Source organism: Diospyros lotus, chromosome 14 (assembly GCF_014633365.1).
Source record: "Diospyros lotus cultivar Yz01 chromosome 14, ASM1463336v1, whole genome shotgun sequence".
Lineage (NCBI taxonomy): Eukaryota > Viridiplantae > Streptophyta > Magnoliopsida > Ericales > Ebenaceae > Diospyros > Diospyros lotus.
The window spans coordinates 10,816,759-10,829,332 of record NC_068351.1 but is presented as its reverse complement, the minus strand read 5'-3'; the positions used below and the strand labels follow the sequence as shown (position 1 = coordinate 10,829,332).

At 40.1% G+C, this 12,574-nt stretch overlaps 1 protein-coding gene across 3 annotated transcripts in view; it reads left to right on the top strand.

The window, feature by feature from the left end:
• The window catches only part of LOC127790740 (uncharacterized), a 75,461-nt gene that overhangs the window by 38,250 nt on the left and 24,637 nt on the right, over positions 1 to 12,574 (top strand). For all 3 annotated transcript variants that reach the window (XM_052320387.1, XM_052320388.1, XM_052320389.1), the window contains 5 exons: positions 8,027 to 8,162; positions 8,263 to 8,318; positions 9,830 to 10,129; positions 10,220 to 10,342; positions 10,641 to 11,324. In XM_052320387.1, the coding sequence (XP_052176347.1) occupies positions 8,027 to 8,162; positions 8,263 to 8,318; positions 9,830 to 10,129; positions 10,220 to 10,342; positions 10,641 to 11,324 (1,299 nt within the window). The remainder of the gene's footprint in view (positions 1 to 8,026; positions 8,163 to 8,262; positions 8,319 to 9,829; positions 10,130 to 10,219; positions 10,343 to 10,640; positions 11,325 to 12,574) is intronic.

The window sequence follows — 12,574 nt, the reverse complement described above, 5'->3', positions numbered from 1 at the left end:
GCTCTAGTGATCATCAGCAACTTGTTATAGATCCTTGTCCTCATTTTGGACCTTAGACCCAAAGAAACTAATTCTTGTTGGAACAATATTGCTTGAAACATATAACCACTGTGCTGCAGTGTGTAAATAGTTTGGACAACAGTTTTTTTCAAACCAAATTCAGCTGCAAGTTGACCGGCTAATTTTAACACCTTGAGACATTTTAGTAGTTACTATATTCTAGAAACAGTTTAGCTGTTCAGATGGTCTAATATTTCAGAAAATTCACTTGTCGCTGGAATTTTCCTGAGTATGAGACTGTTGTTTTCTTCTATATTTGTCTTATTCTCCAAATGTAAATTTGTTCTAATTCTGGCACTTGAAGTGTACATTAGGATCTCCCCAAAGTAATATAGAAAAAACAGAGATCCAGAAAAATTATAATATACCTCTGCAAGTTGATATCAAATTTACCTGCCACTATTTAGGATTTGTTTTTGCTTTTTGATTTTCCCGGGGGGGGGGGGGGGGGGGTTGTGCCAACTGGTCCACTCACTTGGCTCATCTCATTTTTGTTTACTAGGAAAATGCTACTTGGAATTCATCTGAAACTGGCTACTCTAGATTCGTTGGTTGCTGGGAGGGACAATATTGCCATATCTATTAACAGATATTCATTACCTTGATAGAGGGTTGTGTTAGGAAGGGCATCTGGTGTAAAATTTTGCTACATTGTTCTTTTTCTTGGATTTGTATTGTTAGTGTGACTTTTAGAAGCTAATTGACATTATGAATGCCATGCCACCAACCCTAACTTATTACGATAAGGTTTAGTTAATGATGATGATAATATTAACAAATATTAGTATAATTCCTTGATAGATGAATATGTATATAAAAAGAAATGCCTTGAGGTGGCAAACCTTGTCCAAAAATAATCCTTAAGGGGTGTGCCATAGACAAAAAATGGAGCAAGAACCCTGGAGTTCCTCTTTAAATTAAGAAGCAAAACAAGGTCATCCAAAAATTGTGCAACAGAAGACAACAAAAAAGAATGTCTGTCCTCAACCAAGTGTATAAAGCAGAAATTATGTTGACATTGAACTCTCCATGTCTTGAAAAGGCTCTCTTGTTCCTCTTCTGCCAAATACACCACCATGTTCACGTAGGAGTACGAATAATCATTAGACAGGGCTCTTTGTCTTGGCAAGCAGTTCCTCTGTTAAGACCTCAAAAACCTTACCACTGGGTTTGGCAATGTTAGATCACAGGATCTAACTGGGAAACTCTTCTAGAATTTAGGAAGAGAATAGGCGGGAAGAAGAGAGATAAGAAAGGAGAGAGAGAGAGAGAGAGAGAGAGAGAGAGAGTGAATTTGGAGGGAAAGGACTGATGGATTAATCTTCACATATCCCCATCCTCATGAGAAACTTCTTATTTATAGGGGGTGGTTATAACTAGAGGCTTCCTCTAACTACTTCTCAAGAGCCTTTTAAGTGGTCATGTGCTAAATGGGCTTATTACAGTTACACCAATCTCCCCTTATACCCTACTATACTTCTCTAATTACAAACTAGCCCTTGGGCTGTGACACTCCCCACCCCTTGAATTATTTCTTATCCCCAAGAAATTAATGGAAGCTGGCCACCCTAGGATATCGCTGAAGAACCTCCGGTAGGTATTCCCAGGTGGTGTTATCTAGATGCAGGTGTGTCCATTGAACCAGCACTTGTGTGATGGGCAAGAAATCTTTGTAAATGACTCGCTGATCTATCACTGCCTTAGGCTCGACTTCCGTTACTGTATCATCGTGTAACTTGGGTATGTCTCTGCTAGCCTTAGTAGTAGTCCCGATTGCCTTCTTAAGAAGAGACACATGGAAGATCGGATGTAGACCCACACCTTCAGGCAGTTGCAACCTGTATGCCATGGTTCCGATCTTGGCCAATATCTTGAAGGGACCATAGTATTTGGGGCTGATTTTAGTGGTAGGTCCCTTGTTGAATAAGTGTTGTTGGAACCATAATTGGGGCTGATTTTAGTGGTAGGTCCCTTGTGGAATAAGTGTTGTTGGAACCATTTTATCTTCAGATATACTTCTTCACCTACTTCAAAGGTCCTATTCGTGCGATGCCGGGCTGCCCTCTGTTTCATCCTTTGTTGGGCCATGCTAAGCTCCTTCTTTATTACTTGTAGAGCGTCTTGTCTTGCTTGTAGGTAGTGGTCAGCTGACGTTTCTGCCTGGGTGTAATGCATCACTGCGGGAAAAATAGGAGGGTAACCGAATAAGGCTTCAAATGGGGTTCTTTTGTGGGTTGTATGGAAGTTGGTGTTGTACCACCATTGAGCCAATGATAACCAGTGGCTCTAGCTTCTGGGTTTTGTAAAACAGAGGCACCAGAGGTATGTCTACAAGCATTGATTGACACGTTCAGTCTGTCCACTGGTCTCCGGATGGTAGGCTGATGACATTTGTAGCCCCATCCCCAACCCTTGAGATAAGGTTTTCCAAAATTGGCTTGTAAATATTTTATCACGATTTGAAACCATAGCCTTCGGTACCCCATGTACTTTAAAACTCCGTCCATAAGCTTCCTTGCCACTTTGGTGGCTGTAAAAGGGTGGGCGAGGAAGAGGAAGTGACTGAACTTAGTCAGCCTATCTACCACTACCAAGATGGTGTCAAACCCCTCAAACTTAGGTAGGGCCTCAATGAAGTTCGTAGAGATTTGTTCCCAAGCTTGGGAAGGAATTTCCAAGGGTTGTAATAAGCCGGGGTAGGGTACGTGCTCATGTTTGGATCGTTGGCAGGTGGTGCATTGCAACACATATTTAGTGGTGTCCTTCTTTAGGCCTGGCCAATAAAATAGCTGTCTTACCTAGCAATATGTTACATTCATCCCAAAGTGCCCCTTTATGGGTGAGTCATGTAGTGCTTGCAAGATCCTGCCTCGCAATTGATCATCTTCCCCTATGACCACCCGGCCTTGGTATCTCAGCAAGCTGCCTTGGAAGGAATATCCTGCCTCCTCTTGAGGAATCACTGTCAGCCTAGTTATTTTCTCTTTAATCCATGTTGTGTGCTCGTAGCTGTTAGTTATGTCTTGCACCCAATCCGGTACCAAAGCTAAGATGGTGTGGCAACTAACTGTCTCTACCTTCCTTGATAGTGCATCTGCTACTAAGTTTTCTTTACCCCTCCTGTACTGGATGATATAGTCATACCCCATCAATTTAGTGATCCCTTTACGTTGCAATTGGTTGTGTGCCCTTTGTTGAGACAAGAACTTCAAGCTTTCATGGTCTGTGCATATGATGAACCTCCTGCCTTCTAGGTAATACCTCCACTTGTCCACAACCACCAACACAACCAATAATTCTTTATCGTATATTCTAAGGCCTAAATGCCTGGGTGCAAGGGTTTGACTCAAGTAGGATACTAGTTTGCCCAGCCCCTATTCCCACATCACAGGCATCCATTTCTAACACGAATTCCTTCGAGAAGTTTGGAAGGGCTAGCATTGGAGCTTGAGTCATTGCCTCTTCTGCAAAAGCCTTATTTGCCTCACTACCCCAATGGAAGTTATTCTTTTTTAGCAAAGTTGTTAGTGGCTTGCTCAATACACCATAGCCTCTGATGAACCGCCGGTAATAGCCGGTGAGCCCTAGAAAGCCCCTCAACTCCTTCAGTGTTTTAGGTTTAGGCCAATTCTTCATGGTTGTCACTTTCTAGGGGTCTGTACTTACTCCTTGACCAGTTATAATATGGCCTAGGTATTCTACTCTTGGCTTTGCAAAGGTGCACTTAGACTTCTTCACAAAGAGTTGATGGCTTTTAAGGATTTTGAATACCTTTCTGAGGTGGGTTACATGCTGGTTTAGGCTGGGGTTGTAGATTAAAATATCATAAAAAAAGACGAGCACAAATTTTCTAAGATAGGGAGCAAAAATGTGGTTCATGAGGGTTTGAAAGGTGGCAAGAGCATTAGTAAGGCATTACCAAGAACTCTTAGTGTCCTTGGTGTGTTCTGAAGGCTATTTTATGACAGTCATTGGGATTCATTCTAATCTGATAGTATTCGGAGGTAAGGTCTAGCTTTGAAAAAATGGCTGCTCCTATCAGTTCGTCTAGAAGGTCCTCAATGATGGGAATTGGAAATTTATTTTTGATGGTTAGGGTGTTTAACTGCCGGTAATTGACACAAAATCTCCATGATCCGTCTTTTTTCTTGACTAGGAGGATTTGGGAGGCAAAGGGACTTTGGCTGGGTTGAATGAGGGATTTGTCCATCATTTCTTTAAGGAGTTTCTCAATCTCTGCCTTTTGGACAGGTGAGTATCGGTAGAGGCTCTTAGGTTAACCAGTTTAACATTTGGTTTGAGATGAATGGAGTGATCAAGGAATCGGTGTGAGGGTAGGCTAGTAGGGGTGGTAAACAAATCCTCAAACTCCATCAACAATAAGTGAATAGGGTCTAGAGAGTGTACTTGATTGTTGTTGAGCTCAGAAGAGTTAACTGTAGGCTGGCCACCTTTCCTCAGCTTAACAGAAGCATTGCCCTCCCCTTGGTAACTGCCCCTCTCCAGGGCGTATAAGGAATGTAGTTGTCCTATTGACGTTCCCCCCTTGATCTAGTAGCTTCTGCAATCTTTTGCCTGACACTGCCTTGCACTCCCTTGTCTCTTAACACCCCTCCAAAGTAATTTTTTGTCCTCCCTTGTCAAAAATGACCTCTAGAGTGCTGAAGTCAAACACGAGGGGGCTTATTGTTCCCATCAAATCCACGCCTAACATAATGTGACATCCCCCAAGCCTGAGGAGCCTTAGGTCCACTGCAAACTCATGACCCCCCATTTTCCACTTGAATTCTCTTCACTTGTAGTGACTTACCATCCTACTTCTGTTTGCAACCATTACCGACCAAGGGGTCTCCTACATTTCACACTAGAGGGCAAAGGTTGTTTCCTCGTCAAGGAAACTGTGAGTGCTCCCACTATCAATGAGCACCACAAGACTCCTCTTCCGTGCTGTTCCCCTTACTTTCAATACTCTGCTTGATGCATGACCTTGTAATGTATGCATTGATATTTCCCCGCCTTCATCTTCTTCATTCTCCTTCTCTGGTCCCTCCCCTCCTTCATTTTCCTTCTCTTCCGCCTGGTGACCTTCCATTGTAAGCAACATTCGTTTGCATTGGTGGCCAGAGCCAAACTTCTCCCCACAACGGAAGCAAAGTCTCAGCTGTCGCTTCTAATTGAGAGTAAGATCCTTAGTCTGGTTTGGCACGACCTGAGACCTTCTTGCAACCCCATTCCTCTTCCCTGGTGGGTTGCTAGCCTTACTTGTAGTCCCAAACAAATTTTCCTCCCGGCTCCCTTTAGGAGACAATCAATGCCTTTTGGCAAAGGCGTCCATGGCCATCTCATGCAAGTAAAGCTTGTTCAACGGCTTGTCCCACTGATGTAGGATAGAGCATCTTGACCTTGGGGCGGATTTGTTCATCCAACCCGCTAATGAAGCTAGATACGAAATTAGCCTCATCCAAGGAAGGATGAGCTAAGGATAATAGTGATCTTAGTTCCTCAAATTTCACTAAGTACTCTTTCACCGATCCCTTTTGCTTTAGCTTATTGAATTCTTCTATGATGTTTGTCCTCGTCTTCTCCCCAATTCGGTTGCATATGTCATTCACGACCCCTGACCAACTCAACTCTTCTCTTCCCCTGCTTCAATTCTGGAACCAAGCATTGGCTACATCATCCAAGTAAGTTGCGGCCATATTCACCTTGTCCCTCTCCGCCACTTTGTACTAGTAGAAAACTCTCTCGCAACGTCTCACCCACCATCGAGGTCAGTTGTGTTTGAACAGGGGAATGTCCATCCGTGGCCTCAGAGGATTGGAGTGGTCTAATCCTCCCCCTCGGTTCATGATATCATCCTCTGTTTCCCCCCTATCGCCTGCATCTATTAGGTCATTAAGCCTTTGCCTCGCCCTCGATGTAGTCAGAATTAGCGTCGATGAGCCCCTTGGGGGAAAATTAGTTGGCAGACTAGCCTGGGGTTGCCGAGCAAAGATGCTCAAAGCGGCACTCAATTTCTGGTTTAGCTGTTGGCTTAACCTCGCGAATTCTTCCCTGATTCCACTAACGGCCCGATTTATGTTGGCCGCATATCTCGCGAATTCCGATCGAATTCCACCTGCAACCCAATCCAAACTGGCTGTGTATTCTGATCGACTCCTGTTAATCTCCTCCTGGGTGTTTTGGATGCCTAATTCCAGAATTTCCAGGGGGTCCTCTACTTGTTCTTGGTTCTGGTGCAGCCCCGCTTCCATGGCATCCAACCGCGATTCGGCCTACTTCGCTTGTGTACCTTCAGCCATTCTAACGCTCCGACAGGTTGCCGGCTTTGATTCCAAATGTTAGATGATGGGATCTGACTGGGAAACTCTTCCAGAATTTAGGAAGAGAATAGGCAGGAAAAAGAGAGATAAGAAAGGAGAGAGAGAGAGAGAGAGAGAGAGAGAGAATAGAGATTGAATTTGGAGGGAAAGGACTGGTGGATTAATCTTTCACATATCCCCATCCTCATGAGAAACTTCTTATTTATAAGGGGTGGTTACAACTAGAGGCTTCCTCTAACTACTTCTCAAGAGCCTCCAAGTGGCCATGTGCCAAATGGGCTTATTACAATTACACCAATCTCCCCTTATACCCTGCTATACTTCTCTAATTACAGACTTGCCCTTGGGCTGTGACAGGCATCACCCACTATATTCCCTGTATGCTAAGCACAATGCTCCAACCTCCTAAGAGTCCCAATAATGTAGAAGAAGATGTTTCACTGACTGTTACCCATACAAAGATAATACCAGTCTTACACTACCTACCTACATTTTTAGGTTATTGATAGACAAGATGGCTGAGAGGGAAGCTGTCGACAGAAAGAAGACAACTCAAGGCGGGGCACATATTATCCGCATGGCTTTGCGAGGTTAAGTTCTAAAAGCCTTTACCGCGAAGGGCACCACCATACAAAGAATGCTTAGTGAAGGTCCCCCTTTTGGTTAGGCTCCAAAACCATGATTTCTGCCTCTGCCTTTTCATTATATGGCATTGGAGCAAGTTAAGCAAAGCCAACAATGAATGTATTTTCTAGTCATCTAAATTCTGCCTAAATCCTGGTACCCACACTTCTTTGCTAGGAGTGACAGCAAGCAATATGCCACAACAGTCTCTGTATTAGTAGCCACACCCAAAGGCTAGGAGAATGATCAACCAGAGACCAGTGGCAACACTATTTATCTTCAAAAAGTTAACCTTGCCCCCCTTAGTTTTAACACAAACCTTGACAGCCACTGCCCAAAGGAGCCTTACTAAATAAGCCTAAGTTTCTAATTCCTAACCGACGCCACTTAGGGATGCCCACTTGAAATGTTCATTTTTTAAGTGCTTTATGACCAAGTTCTTCCCAAGTTTCTCCATCTTTTGTATTACTGGGTCCAATAAACAAAGCTTTTCACTCCACTCAATTCTAGATGCTGTCATGCATTCTGAAAACTGGACAACCTCACTGGCCAGTTTGTGTAGCATCATCTGAGACGAGTTTAGTTCTTTTGTGTTCTTCAGGAAGCTAAGAGACACAAAAGTGGATATCAAAGGTAGGAAATGACACTTGGTACTAGAACAACGAGATGCATTGAAGAAATCTATTTGAATCAAAGGTAGGGAATTCTGTTGCATGTACCAGAACTTGGACAGAAACCCTCAAAAGTGAATGAAAGCTGCAATGCAGATGGGCTTTTACCTATATCCTTGCAACAATGTCGTCGTTGAAGTCTTATAGCGCTTTCTTTTTAATTTTCCTTTTTAACCTTTTTGTTTATGAGATGGATGGAGAGCTAGCCAACCCCATATAGTAGGACTAAGGCTTGTGATTGTCGTACCATTTTTTATGCATTTATCTTATTGTTAAACACTTAAACATGTATCTGCATGTTGAGGGACGAGCTTTAGGAGGTTAAGTTTTTATGGTTTCCATTTATAGGGGCTATTGAAGGTTGGTGCTGATGGTAAAAAGCACTGGGCATATGGTGGTGAGTTTGGGGATATTCCAAATGACTTGAACTTCTGTCTAAATGGTCTTACATGGCCTGATCGAACTCCTCATCCTGCAATACATGGTAACTCTTGAATCACCTCACTTTCTTTTCCCCTAGATGGTTTTTATTCATGTTTTTTGGGATTAATCATATTTTCTGTTTTATTTTATTTTATTTCCAGAGGTTAAATATGTTTATCAACCAATCAAGGTTTCATTCCAGGAAGGGATACTGAAGGTATAATTAAAATCAACTCATCTCTTCTTTTTCCTTTATTATTATTATTTGATAATTGAATATTCATTAAAAACACTATACAAAAAAGGCGAAAAAGAGGAGGTGAGAAAGATTTTTCAAACAGTGAATTGAACTTTTGTCCCTCCAACCACTCTTTTGTTTCTTTCCCACCACATGTCCCACATTATACAAGAGGAGACGTCTGAAGCCCATCTTTGACTATGCATCAGCCCTTAGGCAACCTTGAATCAAAGCATGCAAAATTCCAGTATGAAGGTCAGGATAATCTACTGTACTCCAAAAAGAAAGAAAAGGAGAAAAAAGAGTAAACAAGGATCCACACCTCTTAATCCTTGAAGGAGAAGATGGTCCACTGATCTCCACACAGTGCTCAGATAGGAATACTAATTCACGTTGACATGTCTTTGTTTTCCAGAGTATTAACTGGGAGAACTCTGAACAATGGTAAAAATTTTAGTTCAAACATGCTGTTTCACAATTTTTTTTTTAAAAAAAAAGTACTACAATTTTCAAACTTATTTTAAAAAATGCTACAGGTTGAAACCATTTCAAAAACTACTACATTGTTCAGCATGGTGTTCCATGTTGGAACCGTGCCAGCTTGGCAATTTTGGCCTAGCAATTCTCACTACCCACAGTAGTGAGATTCGTGAAAATTCGCCCTTGCTAGTATCTAGGTATCTTTTTAGTTTTTTGTATTTTATTTTCCTGTGTTGAGGTATATTTTTTTAGCACTTTTTATTTTTTCCTTTGATTAGTGAATATCGCTACTAGGGATCACGAGATATACTACAACTCGCTACCATCAGTAGTGGCAAAGTCAAGAAAAAGGTACCTATATTAACAAAGTAAAGAATAGGCGACATCATAGATATCCAAAATCCTTTTCCCTTTTTCTCTCTTCTGAAGTAAGTTTATAATTTTATTTGCTCTTTATTGTTTTCTTTTAACAGGAAGGGTAAATAGAAGCAAATTTTGTAGATATTTGTAATGGTTGTTGAAAGAATTCATTTTTTTAGAAATGTTTTGTTGTTTTTTGGTGAGAATTTTTATATGTTGATAGAAGCTTTTTAATTTCAGTATTTCACTAGCATTTTTTGAGTCACTTTTCTAGAAAGCAGAAACATCTTGGTTGTTTCAATGGAGAAAGAAAATAATAATAAAAAAGAGAATAGTTTGTTCTTGACACTAAGACAAGCAAATTTCACTGTGAGGACCAAATATCAGTCTCTTATGTAAGGGATAGACAGTCCCCCACTCAATCTCATTATCTTGGTCAAGTAGAAAAATATTCAGGAAGATCTCATAAAGAGAGATCTGTGACCATATCAACCAAAACCCACTCTCAAACCATTACTCACCTGCAAGATGTTCAGTTTGGAAAATTCATCCAACATTGCATCATACCCTCCACAAATTGCCCCCAAGAATAGTACAGCATTCTTTTAGTCTCTGTACTGTCAACTGATTTTTTCCTTTGCAAATTGCAGATAAGAAACACATACTTCTTTGAAACAACCCAAGAATTAGAATTCAGCTGGGCCATTCATGGTGATGGATGCGAAATTGGATCTGGCTTTCTTTCTCTACCATTAATGCAACCTCAGAGTAGTTATGAAATAAACTGGGAGTCTGGACCTTGGTATTCTCTATGGGCTTCATCTTCTGCAGCAGAATTTTTCTGGACGTTAAATGTAAAGCTTATACATCCTACACGCTGGGTTGGATCTGGTCATGTCATTTCATCTGCTCAAGTCCAGCTGCCTGCAAAAAAAGAATTTACTCCTCATGTAATGACTTTATCCATGTGTATGTCTGTGATAAACATTTTTTTGTATTTTGATAATTCTAACTAGCTTGCCAATGTTTATGGCTTTAAGGTCATCACAATGAAAGATACCACTTTGCATTATGAAAGTCTTGGAGATGCAATAACGATTAGCCATGGGAACATTTGGGAGATCAAATTTAATACTCAAACAGGAGCATTGGAAAGCTGGAAGGTAGTTTTGTACTTTTCTTTATTAAGTTGGACACTTTTACAATTTACTTATTGGAATTGTTGTAAGAGTTTTATTTCACATGGTCTTTCTTATATGCAATAACAATAATCAGAAGCTTCAATCCCAATAAGTGGTGCTGGCTACATACATTCTAGCTCTCCTACCAAGGGGTCATAATAGTAAATATAGTTTTCAATTCATTTTGACACCTAAATGTATTAGAAATTTGACACTTAATAGAAAGCTTGAAGAAATTCTCATCTCTTCAAAATGTTATTATATTTGTTGTCAATGATAGGTTAAAGGGGTTACAGTGATAGAGAAAAGTGTCTTCCCATGCTTTTGGCGAGCCCCAACAGATAATGACAAGGGTGGAGGTGAAAGTAGTTATTTCTCCAAGTGGAAAGCTGCTGATCTTGATAACTTGCTTATCCTAAATGAATGTTGTTCTATCCAGAGCATGACGGAACATCTTGTAGAAATAGCAGTTGTCTACCATTGCATCCCAAAGAAAGAGAAGTCTTCCACAGGAAACAATTCAAATGTTCTCTTCAAGGTTGACATGAATTTCTCAATCTACGGTTCGGGGGATGTCATCTTGGAATGTAATGTAAAACCAAGTCCTAACCTTCCGCCTTTGCCTCGTGTTGGGGTTGAATTCCATTTAAACAAATTGATGGACAAGATCAAGTGGTATGGAAGAGGGCCCTTCGAGTGTTATCCAGATAGGAAGGCAGCTGCAAATGTGGGGATATATGAACAGAATGTAAGAGACATGCATGTTCCCTATATTGTTCCTGGAGAATGTTCAGGTAGGGCAGATGTTAGGTGGGTAACATTTCAGAATGATGAAGGCATAGGAATCTACGCTTCCATATATGGCGGCTCTTCACCTATGCAAATGAATGCAAGTTACTATACTACAACAGAGCTTGACCGAGCAACACACAATGAGGAACTCATAATAGGGGACGATATTGAGGTTTACTTCCTATCCTTTTGGTTGAATTATATCATCTGATTTAAATTTCTTTTTATTGTCTTAAACATACAGTTTTAAAATAAAAAAAGAGGGTAAATGTGGAATGAATTTCTACTCATCAAGGTTCAAAATGTTAATAGAGTTTACAATATTTTTAATGTGCGATTCTGGGAAAATTAATGTTTTTTTAATGATTGAACTTAAAGAACATGTTGTTTGTCCCCCCTAATCTTGTTATTGATATGGACTTACAAGGGATCCCTGGGTTATGGTATCACCAATTCTCATCTCATGTCTAATGGTAGGTTGCGTTGTCACAACTTTATTGATAGCCATTCTTTCATGATTAAGTTGTAACATACTTTGGCATCATATAGAAATTGGTGAGGCGTCTTTTGCTTTTGTTGGGAGATTATTGAGGATTTTACTTGCATCAAGGTAGGATGGTTAAAATGAGAAAGTTATCCAATGTTTTATGCAATACTAAAATCTCATTAAAGTTTAAAGGAAAATTTTATTGGACATCTATAAGATCATCTTTGTTGTATGTCATAATGTTGGGTAATGAAGTACCAACATTTTTAACATATGAGGATGATGGAGATGAGGATATTACTGTTGATGTGTTTAGAAATGAGGTCGTACATCATAAGGTTGGATTGGCTCTTACATAAGATAAGTTGCATGAGGCACTATTAAGACCAATAGATGATCTTGTGAGAAAAGTGGACGGAATTTAAGAATTTTTTTAACAAAAGCGGTGGTGGGGAGCTCTTAAAAATGTGCCTTATAATAACCTTGTGGAAGATATAACCATAGATATAGATAATTGGCGAGGTAGAATCCATGTAGCCAATCCAACCTTGTAGATTAAGGCTTGATATGTTGTTTCTTTCCTTTAGAAGAAATGGAGTGAGTGAATTAAGTTGGTCTTATATTTTCCAAGTTATGGAGGATCATGATAATTTTTTACAACTTTTAGAAATGACATAGTTGTTTAATAGTGTTGTTCTACGTAATTGGGTGATTTAATTTGTTGATCTTCCCTTAGTATTTACCATGTTGATAAATACAACTTATGAGATCCACTGGCTAAAATAAGAGAGGGTAGAAAGCTTATGTCCTAATAATTCCAAATTCTAGAACATGCAATAGAGGAACTCCATAATGGGGTCTATGTAAGCAAAATATAATTAAACAAATAGTTATTCTTTTTCATATTTACACATTACACATTTATTTGTCTATTG